The sequence below is a fragment of the Myripristis murdjan genome, chromosome 11 (assembly GCF_902150065.1).
Source record: "Myripristis murdjan chromosome 11, fMyrMur1.1, whole genome shotgun sequence".
NCBI lineage: Eukaryota > Metazoa > Chordata > Actinopteri > Holocentriformes > Holocentridae > Myripristis > Myripristis murdjan.
In genome coordinates this window covers 20,029,501-20,047,358 of record NC_043990.1, presented here as the reverse complement: position 1 = coordinate 20,047,358, position 17,858 = coordinate 20,029,501, and the positions used below count along the sequence as shown (strand labels likewise).

The 17,858-nt window shown below is 42.5% G+C and overlaps 1 protein-coding gene across 2 annotated transcripts in view; it reads right to left on the bottom strand.

Annotated features, from left to right (window-relative positions):
- vps50 (VPS50 subunit of EARP/GARPII complex) overlaps positions 1-17,858 on the bottom strand; it is a 118,234-nt gene that overhangs the window by 24,575 nt on the left and 75,801 nt on the right. The window contains exons 20-23 of one of the 2 annotated variants that reach the window (XM_030063729.1): positions 17,152-17,258; positions 14,790-14,911; positions 10,660-10,737; positions 9,995-10,075 (exon numbers count right to left, since the gene is read on the bottom strand). In XM_030063729.1, coding sequence (XP_029919589.1) covers positions 9,995-10,075; positions 10,660-10,737; positions 14,790-14,911; positions 17,152-17,258 — 388 coding nt within the window. The remainder of the gene's footprint in view (positions 1-9,994; positions 10,076-10,659; positions 10,738-14,789; positions 14,912-17,151; positions 17,259-17,858) is intronic. The other variant, XM_030063730.1, reaches the window with a different exon arrangement.

The following is a 17,858-nucleotide window of genomic DNA, read 5'->3' as shown; positions in this document are numbered from 1 at the left end:
CCACCTAGAAAGTGAGTATGCTCAGCAGGGAGATGGGTCCCCAAGCATGGTATTAAAGTTGTTGCTCCGAAAGTTTTTTTTGTGGTATTTCCTTCACGGGCAACTTTTTCTTGTTTTACAAACAGCAAACTTTGAGTCTTCTTCACACTCTCTGGAGAAATCCCACACAGCAGACATAGCTGCACTAGTCAGCGCAGGTGAGACCAGAGGCAACATGTGGATCTGTGTTGCCAAGTTTTGTGGTTTTCCTCCAATCCAGCAACTGTAAAATTAGTCAAAACTGAATTGCGACATAATGTCATATGTCAGCATGCCATGCACTGGTCAAAAATAAAATTTACTGCAAGTGTAAAGATGCTATGAGTAATCTTTGTATGAGTCTGCCGTATTATGAGCTGACAAATATTTATAAATTGTAAGATTTATAATGTGTGATGAGTGTTGATCTACATCTACATTGATCTACAAGGCATACTGTGTGTTTATAACCATGTTCAAACTTGCGGCCAATGTTCTTGCCCAGAGTGAATAAAATAAGTGCAACAGTATGATGGTATGAGCCCACATTTCTCCATAACTAGCACTGCGAGCAGTGAAGAATAAGGAGAGCAAGGGTCAAGCTACCAGTGCTGAAACAGCTGAAGTAACAAACTTCCCTGTGTCCAGTGTTCATGTACCATTGGAAAATGCATAAAATAACTTGTTTTTCAGTTCATGAGCAAGATCAAATGCATGGAGAAATGTGAGGTAGATGAGAGGTGGAGTTTTCGGTTCACCTTACAAAGTAACAAGTGACTTTTCTCTCCAAACACAGTATAGTGTAAAGTACATACACCATTATGGCTGTTTAATGAAGGCAATATGTCCTCATAAAAGACATTATATTGCTCTATAGATGTGATCTAAAACACCAATAACTTCTCCACTGGCTAATCTCCGCTATCTAACTCATCAGCCAATCATGAGACTTTTCTCAACTAACTTTGCTTGGCATTCTCCATTTCATTTACCCTGAATATATAAAATATAATACAAGCTCTGTGGGGAGAATTAATAAAAAAAAAAAAAAAAAAAAAAGAACCTGAAATGTGCTCCAGAGCATTGTGGTCGAGATGGAAAAAAAAAATCCTCTGTGTGGGCGTCTGAATGTTCACTGTCATCAGAACTGAAGTAACAAAACAGGGGCAAAAAGTGGGGGATTGGAGGGAGAGAATAATTCTTTTCTTTGTGCGCTCACCGTGTTTTAATTATCTGTCTAGCGCTGGTGTTCAGATAGAAGTGGCCCTTGAATTAATGAGGCATTTTAAGACCTTCTCTGCTCAAGGGTGGGCAAAGATGAGAGACTGAAACTTTTCTGTCTATCAGCCACATAAAGGTTTTTTTTGTAAAAGAATACAGGACCACGATGCCACCGAATGAACGCTTTACAAAAGTAATGAACACCTTTAATATGTTACTTAACATAAGGTCACATTTTCCTATTTCATATTACGGAAAATATGACTTTGATAACTTGTGTGCACTGAAGAGGAGCACACCTGCTTTTACTTACACAATCTAAATCTACATACTGCATCACTGAGAACTTTCCATTAAAGAATTTCCAGTTGGATGCAATTTGGCACTGAAAGTACTGACAGCTTTGACAGCTTGATTCTTATTATTGCTAATGAACTATATTATTGAGGTGACAGGAGCCATTTACAACTTAACTAATGCACTAATAAAGGTTAATTATGTAATACATGGGATAAAAGGAGAGACATAAATTGATAATTTAATACATTCACAGACCTTCAGAAATAGCTTTTTGGCTCCTGCGTAACCATTACTTCTTGAACAGACACTTGCCTGAAATGCTGTTAATACTGGCCAGAGGCTATCATTAGAACCCAAACAGTAACATCTTAACATCTAAACTTATTTGACAAGTTTATTCTTACTCATTTTTTATCCTCATCTGGCTTCGATTGCATTACTGACAAAAGCATCTGCCGCTCGCTCTCTCTGTGTTTGTGCTCACAGTAGCAACAGTCAAGGTCAAGCTATTAATTAACTCGCAGTCTTTGTTCTCATGCCATGCTCTGTGCCTGTACTGTGCACACAGAGGATGCAGCCTCTCACAGTCCTAGTGTGTCTGTCCTCACTGTCAGGCTATCACTGTCTTACAGCTGGGTATTAAACTTATTATTCACTCCAACACTTGATAATCCTTCAGCAACAACACCAACACCAACTGGCTCTGACTGCAGTTATGGTTTACTCCCACTTTTCCTCCAAGACAGAGCCCTGATCAAAACAATGTGTTGGACCTGGAAGAGTGCTGATGAGAGTTCATCGACTATCAGTGGTGCGTTTGGTGTGAATGGTACAAAAGAGATTAAGAGTAAGTCAGAATGTGCTACAATATGATATGGAGTATGAGATGGCACCTTTCATCTGGGAGACGTGAGCATAAAAGAGATGTGTTGCCAACAAAAAAAGCTTGGGATGAAAGATCATACCGTGAGCTTTCTGCACTGCGCTCAGTGCTTCAAAAACGTTTCACGGCAACTGCATTACAGCCTCTTCACATTTATTTGAAGCCAAACCCATAATTTGATTAGGAACTTTGGTGTGCAGTATCACCTCAAGTCCTTTGGAAAGAAATCTCTCTTCACTGAGTCAGCTTTGTTAGCACCCAGCTGAGTAAAACATCTTGCTTCACTGCACAAACAGTGCCTTCAGTGTCCTTAAAGAGATCAAAATTCTGTGGACAGGCAGAAAGGGAAAATAAATTCTGGTGCTGTCTACAAGGTATTAACGCCAAAATGGTTTCCCTCATGGATGAACAGCACGGTTAAGTATGCAGGCATCAAGCATCAAAGCTAGGGAGCTTATCTACCCTTGTGTAATGATTAGAAATTAAGCCCTGGAATTCCCTATGAAAACAAAAGTTATAAAAAGGAATGCCCAGGGAGGGATTAAAAACAGATAAGAGCAAAGCTTTGACTGTGACTGGAAAACAGGGATACTACAGGAGCTTGATGACTATCTAACCTTACAGTGTTTTTCCTCACAGATCAAAAGAGGAAAGGACAAGATATCTCATATACCCATTCAGAAATTGTTCTTAATGAGCAGAAACCGGGGTAGGAGGCGTGCGTGTTTGGGTGTTGGGAGTTGTTTTGTTTGGACAAACGGCAGTATAATGAGTTTCTGTCATGTTTTATGGTATTCATATGGGATATGTAATCTTCTTCTCATAAAGCCTTGGGGAAAGAGTTGTGCTAAAGCTCTGTATCACCCAGCAGACTTAAAATGGATGAACACTGCAGTCTAGAAGAGGACTCTAGGTCCACGGGGAACAATCCAACCAGTCTCTAGTCCGACACTTATCTACATGTAGATTATTTTGGCTTTTGTTTTGACACTCAATTTATGCCTGCATAGCCATAGGTAATTCTTTCACTTTGATAGTAGCGTGTTGAACACACTAAATCCTCAACGGCTTGGCTCTAGTGCTTTCTGTCCGTATAACTGCAGTTATAGATAACTGTAGCCCTAGGGGGCTCCGCTGACATGGCTGGCTCATCTACAACAGCATTTATACTTCAGCAGCTATAGTCCGCAATCTGGGACATGGGTTTGATTTTGCTGCCAGGATTTCTTGGTCTTTTAAAAACGCTGAGTCAGGCCCACCCCTGCTGAAGCATCCATTTATTACTGGGCTTGCTCTGTGTGTCCACTGGGTGATTTGTTGTGAACAGCTCAGCTTTGAAGAACAGCCTCAGGTATTTTTGGAAGAGGCAATGGGAGGCCCTATCCGTCTTGGGCTGGAAAGATGCTGTCCCAGCCATAGCCCACACCCGGAGAGAAGTAGCATACGTGAAGTGTGGACGAGGCATGATGGCTTCATTACACAGTAATCACCTTTCTCGTGAAGGGAGCTTTCATTTGGGAGATGAAAAGTGATCTCTCAGTTGAAGTGTCTCAATCTGCCGTGACTGACTGCTTACTCTTCTCCAATCCATCCCACAGAGATTTATAGCCACATGGGGTGGACTGGCTGAAAAGAAATTACTGTCAAGTGGAAGCTATTGCGCCCTTCTGTCATTCTAATACTAGAAATTTGCTTCTCATTAGATGAGTGTCAAATGGAATTAGTGCCTTCATTTACTTTGTGACACTCTCCGGCCCCGCCAAGTCAATCCCTGGAAACTTCTCCTCCCATGGCGGCCAATCTGAGGTGCCCCGTTTGAGCATGGATAGCGAGATGAAGGAAGAAAAAAAAAAACACATTTGAATTACTGTATGCAAATCACCATGCCACTATGGGGGATCTGATGAGTCATCACCAGCAGCGGAGGAGAAGTTGCAGACATGACGCTGAATCACTGAGTCCAGTGGGGCTGAACTCTCCCTGCGTCACAGCTGAGATACGTGACCCACTGCAGTGTCTTTCAATAAGGTGTGCGGGTATGAGTGACAGAGGGGGGCATACGCTACAATTAAATCAATATGTTGACTTGTAATCTCGTGGCTAGAGAATAAAGCTCCAACACCAACAAACTTAATCTTGATCTATAATCCCTGTCAAACTGCATCTCTGGCTGACGACTGTTCCCACTGGCTAGTGGCTCCTTTCACAGACAAGATGATGACAGAGGAAAACAAAGAGAGCGGTGTGGACAGCAATATGCCCTGGTGGGACACAGAAAATTAATAACTGTGTGCAGAGTGTGAGTGTGTGGTGGTAGCCATTGCCTCTTACAAAAGGCGGCATGCCAGTGTGTGTTGGCTGTGCCAAGCCAGTGTGGCAAACCGCAACCCCAAACACTTTAGGGTTTATCACCCTGCTGCTCGATGCCGGAGCGACAGGGTGTGAAAGTGTGTGACAGAGACAGTTTTCAGTGCAGGTGTGGATTCTCTTACAGGATGTGTGTATATGGTCTTCTTGGTGTGTGTACAGTATTTGTTATTATGAGAATGTGTTTTCCTGTTTGAGACAGTGCAGTCCTCCTAAGTGTGTGTGTGTGTGTGTGTGTGTGCGTGTGTGTGTACACCTCTGTAGGAACACTCTGCCAGATTGTTGCTGCCAACAGGGAAATCACTTTGCTTCTGATTCCTGTTCCAGTGCCAGGCTGGAATCAGTCCCTGAGCCTCACTCTACACTGAAGCTGCATACCAATATGCACACATGCATGCACACACACGTACAAATATGCATGCCTCCACACACACAGTCACACACACACATACACACACTAATGTGGGTTCACATCAACAACTAAGACTATAATCAAACAGGAAAAAAAATTGGAAATCAAACATAATTTGCAGCCCTGTGATCCCCTCCTCTTGCCTGGGCCACTGCTGAATACTGAAATGGGCACACACACACACACACACACACACACAAACAAGCACACACACACACACACAAATATGTATATTCATTCACAAGCACCAATAAGTTGTATGAGAACACATAACCAGTTGTTTGCGATGCCTCTCAAATCTCAGCAGACCGAGTGGCTGGATAGAATCAGCACACAACGCTAATCACCGGCACAAAGCTGTTAGTGAGAAGGGGCTGGTGGGACAAAAAGATAAGATAGACGGAGGAAAGGTGAAAGAGGGGGAAGGAGGAGAGGGGGCAGAGAGTGAGGGAAAGAATTAAGGAAAATCTGTGAGTAAAGACTGGCTGAATGAACACGGCCAGAGAGATGGAGAAAGAAGACGGAGAAGAAAATGGGGAAACAAGACAGTGGCAGTTTAAAAGAGAGAAAGTGGTGAAAGCAGAGCGAAGCAGTGGCGGCTTTCTCTGGAAATCCTCGCCTGCACTCTCTCTCTCTCTCTCTCTCTCTCTCTCCAATGTTGCCTCAAGCAGTGTCTCTTAACACCTGTCATAGTTTTCGTCTGGCAGTGACAATATGGCCCCAGATGGGCTTCATGGCACTATTTTGACATGACACTGTCATCAAACCTGCGTTGAGCAATTTCACAACAGAATTGGAGACTTTTCAAGCAGGCCCTGCAAGCCAGTCATTACTTTAGATAATAGGAGTAACAGCTGAGTCCTGCCAAATGACACAATTCAGAGCTGCACAGGTGACGCTTCCTCTGCTCCCACATTTGAACCCGAATTTGATTGAAGCTGCCGCTGGTGCAGATGATTACCGAACTCCTAAACATGATCATGCAATAAGTGAGCAAATGTCTTGCAAAAAAAAAAAAAAGCTTGGAAATTTGATCACAGTGATTAAGTCACTGCAAAAGGAGGGCTGTTGCAAACGCCAACAGAGCAGAAAAGTAGGACGTGATAATAATGCCGTCTACAAAGTGCACCACTAAAGGAACAGTTCACTCAAAATACAAAATGATATTTTCCCACTTACCAGAGGTGAAATCGATTCATCCCGACAGTTTTTGTGTAATTTGGTGAAGTTTCCCATCTGCCGAAACCTTCTCTGATCAATACGCCAAGGGAATACAAGTTCAGGGTTGACAGATCCAATTAACTAGTTTCTGACAAAAAGCTTTTCATGTACACATGTTTGACGGTTTGCGTTGCCCCACCAGCCCTATTGTGTTGGGGTGAAGGACTGGACTGGAAACCTTGCCAAATCCCACAGAAAGTATCCGAATGGACAGACTGCACTAGGGGTTGATGAGAAAATATCATTTAATTGTATTTTGAGTCATCTATTTGTTTAAATTTACCACTTTCAGCTGTCTTTCTATATCCACCGCAGAGCTTTCCCATTCCCTCACCTTATAACCTTGCAACCAATTCAATCAAATATTCAAGTTAAAAAAAAAAAAAAAAAAAGAAGTATGGTCAAAATAAAAACTGTAAAATCCCACAAGCTGACTGAGTTTAAGAAAAACAGTGGCGACAAGAGGAGACAAGAGAAACGAACACAAAGTAAACGCTGATCTTTTCCTCTGTCCCTGGGAGTTCCCGATTCAAGCTCAAGCCAGCATGTACCCAAGACATTAAGATGGAGACAGAATCTTACTGGCAGTCATATGGGACCCAGAATCATTATCACCACACTGGTTTTTCGAATCAAACAGTCGAGATGGCAAACCGGGGGAACAAAACCGCAAGGATTTGGTGGCTGAATAGAAAAGCAGTGTGCAATTAACTTTATAATGTGTTTACAAATGAGGTCTACCCTACCGCGGTCTCTTGAGTGGCTCAGTATTTGTATGCAGGTGTGGCAGTGTGTGTGTGTGTGTGTGTGTGTGTGTGTGTGTACTGTAAGGCTGTGCATACACATTCTGACGTTGGAGTGAACTCACCCATGTAAGAGAACAAGGATTTATAATCCATATGCCCTCACATCTAAAACCCCTGTGGAAATGAATGGTAATAAATACATAACAATCACCATTAGCACTGGAAATGAGTGCTGAATTTGAACACCAAGTTTTATTGTTGCCACATATTCAAAACGTATATATATGCCAATGCCCTGATGAAAACCCATTATTAATGGAAGGGTGCATGTGAGAATATTATATAAGGGAGTCTATATGTGGAACACAGGAGGGTAGAAAGAGAGAAAATGCAATGACAAAAAGAGAAAGATCTGGAGTACTGCAACATTTTGGAAAATAGGGCATTTCTCCAACATTGAATGATTTATTGTGCTGAACAAAAATAGTTTTGCCTATGGGAAAGACAGACTAAAAGCATTTGCCAATACGTAAGAGAGAGAGAGTGGACGTAGTCAGAACAAGCTTGACTCTCTCTCTCTCTCTCTGTCCTCTCTCTTGAGATGGTTTTAAATAGCTCTTAATCAGACAGTCTGAGATGGCCACAAGTGATATGATTAAGTCCATTTGAAGTGTGTGTGCGTGTGTGTTCGGTTTAGCAGAGTTTGGTCTACTGAGAGCACCTCATCTCTCACTCACGGAAATACAGACAAACAAACACGTCACCCCCCCACGGGCACATACTTGTTTCTGCACTGCTGCCTTTTCACCTTTCTCTTCTTCTTCTTCTTCCCCCTGTTTGTCCATCTCTCTGTCTATGTCCATTTGATCTAACAGTTCAAAGGATAAGCATATTCCCCACAGTGGGCTGCTGAGCAGCACTGAGCTAAGTCAGATGCTGCCTCGCTGACATTTGGAAGTGACTGACAGTTTGTTTAACCAGGAGACTGTTGAGGTGAAAATAGCTGCTAGCTGACCCCTGAAGGAAAAAACTGGCATGTTGCTGTGCTAAAAACGTAGAAGCACATCACCATTTTGATCATTTATTTATTATTCATTATTCTTTGAGACTTTTTGCCTTCGTTCTTGGCTTTTCTGTTTGTCTTTTTTCATCAGTTTCCTCCTTTCTAACTCCTCTGTAAGCCATCCCTGAACTGCTCCACTGTAAACATCACAGCAAAGTAGCCAGGACTGCCATCACAGCAAAATGCCATCCCGCTGCACCGTCAAATCAATGCTTTGTTTTAAACAGGTGCTCGAGATGCTGTTTTTGTTCCCTACTGTGGAAAATTGCTGATTGTATAGCTACAGTATGCGATCGCAACGTCGGTATACACCCCCCTTCACCTTGTTTCACCTCATGTGCCAACACACAGTGAATCACGAAGTCTGGCCTTGTTGATCGCCATGGCAGTCTGTAACTGGGACGATTCTGGCAGTGATGATCACCTTACCGGCCTCTATCTGACAGCTAGGTTACACTCAGATCTTATTAGTCATATTTGAATTATGTACAGCTTCATAAAGATAAAATAAGAGAGGCAGGAAATCCCACAAGTGTTTGGAAAATGGAAAATACCTTGGTAACAGCATTCAGGATAATATCAATTTGAGACAGAGGCTATATTTGCTGTGCAGAACTGTTAAAATATTGTGATGATAATAATCTCCTCTGAAAATCAATTATCAGAAAAACCAGCCAACTAGTCATTGTTAATACAACAGCTTCAGGCTCTGTGTTTGTCTGACAAAGATTACATTGTTGATGTCTTGTTTCTGGCACTGAGAGAACGGACTATTCTGTATAATAGCAATAAAACCCTGTGTGTGAATTCTGTGATTCAATTTTGGAACAGATTAAAAGGTTTGTTGATTCTTCTTATTCACATTTGAATTCAAGGCACAATGACTACCAAAATGAATTTAGCGAGTTATTCATTCACACTTCAGAAATTAAACTCATAGGAGCCAACTCATTGTTTTCTTCTGTTTCCTCGTTGGAAAAAAATACCCAAAAGATAAAGAACTGAAGACAATGCCAAAATGTCGATCAAATTTCATATTCCCATCCATGCGCGTGAAGCTTCAGAGGCAGCACAGATTAGGGTGAGATTAAAGTCTGAGCATCACGTTTGAACGTGGGCCAAAAGAGATATGGTGACAAATGAAAGGAAGCCGAAAAGAGAGATGACTGACATCTGCATCGTACACATGTACCAGGCGAGACAGGGAAGGACGCACTATTAGAGAAATGAGTGGAGCGAGTGGACTGCCCCAGACTAATTGTCACTATCCGGTATTAGTGAAGGGAGTAGCAATTGAGGGCCCTAATGGGCTTACACACACACACACACACACACACACACAGACACAGACATATACACAAACACACGCACAATCACACATGCACACGCACACAAAACCTCTCTGTTTAAGCAGCTCTACACAGTGTTGGCTGTGTGTGTATGTGTGCATGTGTGTGTAAGAGAAAGAGAGACCCGCGTGCAGATAATGATGACCCATGATGCATTTTGTAGCTGCACTGGCTGTGTGCACTTTCAACAATAAGACCATGCACACAGTCCGAATGGATGGAGCTGACTAGGGGGGTGGAGATACATAAAGAGAGATAGAAGAGGGGAGCGAAGAGGAAAAATCTGTGTGTCAGACAGAGTGGAAATGTTGGAGGCAATGAGGTATAAAGAGATGAGAAGAGAAAGAAAAAAGAGAACGAGTCGAGGGGAAAGTGAGACAGAGAGCAGAGGAGGAGGCGGCGTTACAGTCTTACCATGTCAATGAGGCTCTCCTGGATGCGGTTCAGTGTGGTTCTCAGTCTGCTGCTGATAAGGCCCAGACCCGATGACTCATACTGTAGAAGGGCGACAGACACACACACACACACACACACACACACACACACTCAGTTAGTGTCTGCAGCGTGCACAAAAGCTCTCTTTTGGGGAAGAACACGCACTTTGTCAGTGTGGGTGCTAGACACACACACACACACACACACACACACACACACACACACAGCAACATCAGCTCTCATCTCACATACTCCAAGACAAGAGAATTTTTAACTCCAAGCCTTTCTCTTTTCTCCTGGCCCATTCTAATCCAAAAGGAGGGAGGAGTAACTGGGAGAAACATATCAAAATCAAACATTCACTCCAACTACAGAGGATGACAGAAGGGAGGAGAAGGAGGTGATTGAGGAGGGTGAATGCACAACAAACTCAATGCCCAAATGCCTCTGAAATCACTTTCAGATGTGCTTGATGTCACTGGGTTAGTGGCGAAATTACTGGGCTATAGCACCCCAGGACACAAATCATGTCAACCTCAAGTGCTTCAAATCAAGCACACTGTGAGTGTTATACAGTATTTGGACTCACAAGGTTGGGGTGACCTTGTGTAACAGCTATAATGCCACAGGAGTTCCACTCTTACCAAGCAAGCAGGGCCCACCACCCTGGCAGCGCCCACCTCTCTGCCACCCTGAGTGGGCAAAGATGGGCTTGGGACAGGCTATGGATGGCAAATGGGAAGCAGAGAAGAAAAAGAAGAACCAAACTCAAATTAAAGTTCAAATAAATATAAAAAAGAAACAGAAAAAGTGACATACACAGAAAAAGCAAAACAAATGAACAGACTGTGATTAGTGGGAGTGATGGATAGTCTGGAACTATCTTGCACAGACTCATATTAAAATATTGCTTGCATTCGGGCCCAGACATCAGCGACTTCTCAGAAGACCATTGCTGATATCAGTGGTTGAGATGCATGGCAGTGTCCACTTCTAACATGATCAAATGACCCACTCTGCCCTGTGTCCACACATTAGCATCCACTTGTGAAACTGAGAGAAATACTGAGGACGCACTGCATTGTCGGTGCTCTGACTCGGTAACACAGCTGTTCATTGTCCCTTGTTTTGGTTTAATTCTGAAAGCTTCTCTCTTGGACGACAAGTGAGGAGGCAAAGTAGGGATCCGGGATGAATGCCAAGCGAGGTGATTGAAGGAAATGAGGTGCTGTCTGTATATTTGTATCTATTTTCTGTGACTGGTTTATCAGAACGTTAATGAGTGCAGAATCCAAACAGCTTCTCAGAAGTCGACTCTTTTCAAAAGCGGTCAAGCTGAACTGACAAATTTTTAGCAACTTTAAAATTATGTTTTGATACCTTTGCTATATTCTGGCGAGCCCTAAATGCATCTCAATGATGAGGTTACTATACTAAAGCAAATATCACTGACTTGACCATTCAAAACAGGCATATAAAGTGCAGTCAGTAAACAAACCAACGAATGAATGAATGAATGTATGAATGAATGAATGAATAAATAAATAAATAAATAAATAATAGACAAAACAAATAAATTTGTAGGGAGGGTGTTTTTATAACTGGAAGTTTTCTGGTGTAAAAGCAATTTATCTAGTCTAAGACAATACTCCTGCCAATAAATGAAAGTTTGCTCAACCATACAGTGGTCCACTTATATTTTATATGGTACAGTACCAAAATACTGGAGGATTATGTCCACTCTCCCTTTGAAATCCCATTGACACACATAGTTACACAAGAAGCTGCTTCTGAATGCAGCAGATTCTCTCAAAGTGAGTGATATCAAGAAATCCATACACTTAAGTTGGCATATGGATCACAACAAGAGGAATTCCTTTTAAGTATTTTAACATTTAGCAAATACTCATATAGTCCCATATGCAGTGTGATATAGACAGAATCAAAAGCTGAGAGTGTGTATTTTTATTTTACATACGACTTTGGATAAGAAAAACTACTTTCATGACAAAATGACAAAAGAAACTAATTTATGTGACTCTTCCAGTGCTTGAATTATTGAACCAATTCACTAGCAGAGCAGTGAGTTTATTCCAAACCCTTTTAATTACAGCCCTCTATTTAATACATAGCTGGCTATTAAGCACCATTAAAAATTTAGAGATACAGCAAACACAAGTGATGATGACAAAACTGAGCACTTACGAAATCAAGCACTTTGGGCTTGAAAATTCAAAATCAATCAATTCAGTGGTGAAAATGCCTGTATTAAAAGTGTGTGTATGTGTGAGTGTGTGTGTGTGTGTGTTTAATTAACCAAGGACACACACACACACAAGCATGCTAACAGAAAACAACGGATGACAGAGGCAGAACAAGTGGCTTTGCATATTGAGTAAACAGCATCAGGCTGCTTCACTGTAGGCAGGCAGACAGATGGCCGTCCAGGGACAATAAAACTAAAATCTTCCACTGCTGCTCATATTGTTGCTCACTTTCCAGAAAGCCCATCTATTCAAGTGTCAGCAGCTTCCCTCTCTCTCTCTCTCTCTGATAGTGCTGTGTTTCTCTGCACATAGCACTATATCGTGATGCATATGCCCTGGAAATCCACCAGATTTCCCTTTCTTCCCTAAATCCTTCCATTCACCTCTCTCTCCATCTTGTTCAATCTCTCCCCTACTACAGCCTTCATCCACTTCTCCCTGGAATGGGCACTTGAATGAAGAAGCCAAGTCTTTCCTGTGGGGCGAAGCATTTCATCATCTGAGGCATGAATCACTTTTCCAATAAGGCATTTGTAAATCTGTCTGTGTCTGTCCCAGCATTTGAAAGCCCAGTTATTAATGGAGGAGGAGAAGCCATGAGCACAGCACCTAATGCGTCCTTAGCATATGTGCGTGACAGAGCCAATGGCACTGCTTGCCTTGACAGCGCCAGTATACACAGATAATGGGGTATTTACCCTTTTGAATATTAATGTCGGCCATTACTTCTCAAGTCGAGGAGTCAACCAACTCCATCTTGATGCCAGCGCTGTAGAGGGAGCAGTCCCTGGGTCAAAATACCAGCATATGTGCATAACAATTTCATGGAGCTTTTTTAAATATTCATAAAGACATTACCATTTTAGTGTAGGTGCCTTTTGAATGAGACCATTATTGAAATAGGGGGATTCAGTGAGGCATAATGAGGTATAAAGGTACAGGAAGAGAGCGACGGCAAGGGTGAGAGCGAGACAGACTGAGAGAGAGTGAGAGAAAAAGAAGTAAAGTGAATGTGAGTTGATGTTGGGAGGGGAGAGAAAGAAGACAAGGTGGAGAGATGCCAGAGGAAAGAAAAGGAAGCAATGAGATTAAGGACATGGCGCACAAAACAAGGAGAGAGAGAGTGGGTTAAGATAGGAATGAGGGAGACAATAATACTGAGGGAGTGAAATATGAATTAAAGCCACACAGATTGAGTGAGAAAACGTGACATGAATACAGGCGCGCGCGTGGACCAACAGCGCTCAGGGGGAGAGAAGTGAAAAAGGATCCCCTGACAAGTTGTCAAGTTGCAACCGGGGTCTCCCCGTCGCACACACATGCGAGCAAACACACCGTTAGTCTCTGCTGGAGAGGCCCCTGCGGAGCGCTCGCCTCATGCTCTTCATCTCCTCCACCTCAGCAGGACAGCAGTCATTTGGATGGCATCATTACCAGTTCCCTGAGGGTGCTATCGACACAAATGCTGCTTTCTTTCTTAATGAGCTGCTCGCACCTCTAAATGGGGCTCAGGCGCATTGTAAATACTATGAATGATATGTGACTGAAGGCCCAGGGAGGGGGTGGGAGGAGAGGGGCTTAGCTCCCAGTTTGAGTGACCTATCCTTAAGCTGGGATTTCTATGAACAACAGCGATAAGAACAGAGGGAGAGAGGGAGCAGCGGGCAACAAGATGTACTGCCTGAGGGCTGACAGACAGTGTTTTAATACAGCACAACCACTGGAAATGTCAATCAAGGTGTATGCCAGTTAATTTCCACTTGTACTGACCGCATGTATCCATGGGTCTCTGACATTATGGAGTATGCAATGGACAGTGTTTGAAGGCTATTTCTGTAATGTGTAAGAGAGGAGAAATGCACACTTGAATGGGTGAGGTGCTGACTTACTGGGCAGATATCAGAGGGAGGAGGGGGAAGCCAAACACCCATAACTCTGATGAAAAAGTTTTTTTTTTTTTTTAGATATCAACATTTCAGCACATATTGCTTTCCTAAAGCAGCATTCCTCCGGTTGAAATATCTTGCAACATGTACTGTGACCACGTGTAATGTGTCGCTGATCAGTCATGTCCAAACCACAACCACTTCAAGATACCCAATTAAAAGATAGGAGTTTGTGCAGTGTGAAAATTACAGTGGCCTGATGACTTTGAAAGCTGTGTAGTGTGTGCTCTCTGTTTTGTGCTGAAACGTGTTCCCTCAACAGCTTTGCTGACAGCATTGTCCAGATATATGCTACAACAAGGCACCCAACCATGGTTAAAGTAAGATGAGTGAATGCTATGTTCACTTTTTAATGAGAAAAGGAAAAGAAAAAGAAAAAGAAAAAATATAGTCAGATGTAACCCCTTTGTAATCATTTTTTCCTCAATAACACTAACAGATTACTGATTGCATTTCTTTTGTAATTTAATTAGATAATATCATATCCTGTGTGATGATTACTTGATCCTGGTACTTCCCAACCCTTGTAAAGAAACGTATAGTGGATCGATTATACCATACCATATCATTGCGTCCGAAGAAGGTGTAGACGGCATACAGGTAGTAGTCAAAGAGCTGTGAAACACAGTGGATGACATCAAAGGCGATGGGTTTCAAGATGTTCATCATCTGCATGTATTTCCCTGTGGAGGTGACATGTACAAGTTACCATCAGACGCAGATGACAGATAGATAGATAACTTCATTGTCATTCAGGCACACATGCATAAAAACAGTGCACTGGAACGAAATTTCATTGCATTTGACTCTCAGAAACAGGAGGAAGTGATGTAGACTCATTTGCTGTGCTCCAAACCTATCCAACCTTCATCTGCTTCAGAGCTGGAATCAAGACACAGTCAAATTGCATTGTGGAGTTGATACAATGGGGAATAAAACATTGGCTTGTTTCTTTCTTTCAGTTTTGTGCTCTGAGATTTCTTTATCAAAGGAATTTAAACAATGCTGCATGTGCCCTTCAACCACTGGTTGTGTTTCATGTATCGTTTTAGTTTTCAGTAGGCTGATTATTTCAGGTTTTTCACATATTCGGGCTTGCTGAACAGTCATTGCCAGTGTTTTTCTCATCTATGTTGTGCTCTCAGTTATGTTCCAGGGTATAGTGCGGTGGCTGCCCCATTCTGCGATTGCCTTTTGGCTTGATTATCTTTTCAAATCAAAAACTGCCCTACAAGGTATTGAATGCAACTGTGAAGTAAATCATGTAGCAGGTTCAAAGTATTAAGCTGCAGTATGTTACTCGTGGCGGAACCATGTCCTTTAGGCAGCAACCTTTAGGCAGGCGCACAGAGCGTTTGCATACACTGGGGGGTGGGTTTAATATGCCAGAAAGGTTATATAAGCAGTAAGTACAGACGTACGGGAGTGTAACAAGGCTACCACTGAGTCAGAACTGATAAATGGAGTTAAAAAAGAAATATCAGCCCCTTTCACACATGCACTGGACACCACAAGTTAGGACGTTAGAGGTCAGAGCTGTATGTGTGAACACAGATGTCCACATCAGTTGTTCCACACTTTATCCTCCCAGCTCCCCACCACTAAGAGTGCAAAACGAGCAGCTGAGCCCATGTGTAAATAGAGCGGGCACAGGTCCGGAGCAGGCACAGCAAGCAAGCGGGCATGTATCCTGCCTCCTGCATGCTCTACCTTGGTGTGTTTCGTTAAAGTTGGAAATACATTTACAGAGTCAAACTTTTCCGGAACAATAACTCATAAGCAAAATGTTGTTAAAACACAAACAACACTTCCTTCCTAATGTAGTAAGGTAGACAACAAGCTGCAATCTAATTTTCACCAAAATGAGCCTTCCTCTGAGCTAGGTAATTAACACTGGTCTATGTACAGCTGGCGGTGAGTGAGCACTGAAAACACTGAAAACACTGAAAACACTGAAAACACTGAAAAAACTGATACGTAGCCTATAAAATACAGAGTATTTCCTGTAGCTGTGAACTTGTCTGACACAGACAATATCCTGCTGTGTGCTACATGAGAGGGTAACTGCACCTAAAGGCCTGACCTGATTCTCTGCTCAGTGTGTGGAGTTCATGTGTAAAACTCAATCTATTCATCTGTACCACTGAGACACCACTATTCTCCACACACTCCCATTTTTCATGCCCTCTCCCTTGAATTGTGCATCAAGATCACAGGCCACAACCAAACTCCATAAAAGAGCTACAGAGACAGAATTAGAAGTGATAGCTTGGAATCAAAGTTTGGGTTTTCCCTCAAGTTTTTGCAGCGGGCTTGAAATCAATATTACTTACTGCAAAAAAGAATATAAACACAATTATTTTACTTTATATGTGCTGGAAAGTTCTGAACTGTGAACAAAGTGGGGCCAAGTCATTTTTACTGAAAGCAGCTACTGGCCTGAAAATATTCATGGTATCAAATGTGAACATCAAAAGCAAATCTAAATTTGCACGCTGTCAGTCTCAGTTAACAAATTAATTCATATTACAAAAGGACAATTTAACTAGTGATAAAACCACACAGGCTAGATAATTTCCTCGTCTAATGCCTTTTCCTACTTGGCAATCAAATTGAGAAGGTTACAGCGATAAAGGGCACGCTTTGCCAAGCAAGGTCGCTGTTGCTTTCAAACCAGCACCATAAAGACGTGTGAGCACCTCTTACACAGTGAAAGGTGGGAGCGAAGGTTAATGATGATTAGCGCAGGCCGGTCACACAGGTAGCAGCACAGACCAGAGCCCTGCCTGTCTCGGGGGGCTGGTGGTTAATGGAAGTCTCAGCCGGCCAGAGAGGTCAAACACGACTGTGGCTTTGACTTGACCACCTCTGTGGAGCTGTGTGTGTGTGTGTGTGTGCATGTGTGTGTGTGTGCAGGACTCACCGACGAGCCGGATGACGTTCAGGGTGGTGTTGGTGAGGATTGGTGCGTTGGTCTTATTAAGGCTGTAGTCGGACTTCTTCCTGCTTCTGATGGTCTCTCGGGACACACTGATTAGTGAATGTGTGTGTTTGTGCGAGGGAACAGGGGGTTTCAAGGAGGCGATGGTGGGAGGAGGGTAGAGGCATGAGAGAAAGAGAGACTTAGCAATATATCTTAATGTTAATGAACCCCAGCAGGTTCAAACCCCCAACTCAGTTACGTGCCACTCCTGCTGCTAGACGTCTGTTCATGAAGTCTTGTAATTGATCAATCAGAAGCCATTACACAAAGCCTGAGACACTGAAGGACCCCTATGGTGGAAGACTGTGAACTAGTGATCTTAGAGAACTAGACCCCTGACACCGATCATTGAGTTAAATTGGCCAGCATTCATTATATAGGCCTTTTTAATTTCTGGATGTGAACTGCCACCCACTCCGTAATTAGTGATTAGCGATTCCCACTGACAAGAATGAGAAATTAGCATTAAAGTGACTATAGGCTAATGCTGAGGTAATACACAGGAGGGTTAAAAGGATTAGTGAATGTAACGTGTTGTAGGCTAATGCAAAACAGTGGGGACGTGAAAAATAAATGAGACGCAACAGTATGTACAAACATCACAATACCATGAATAAGTGATTATATGTTGTATTAATTATATGATG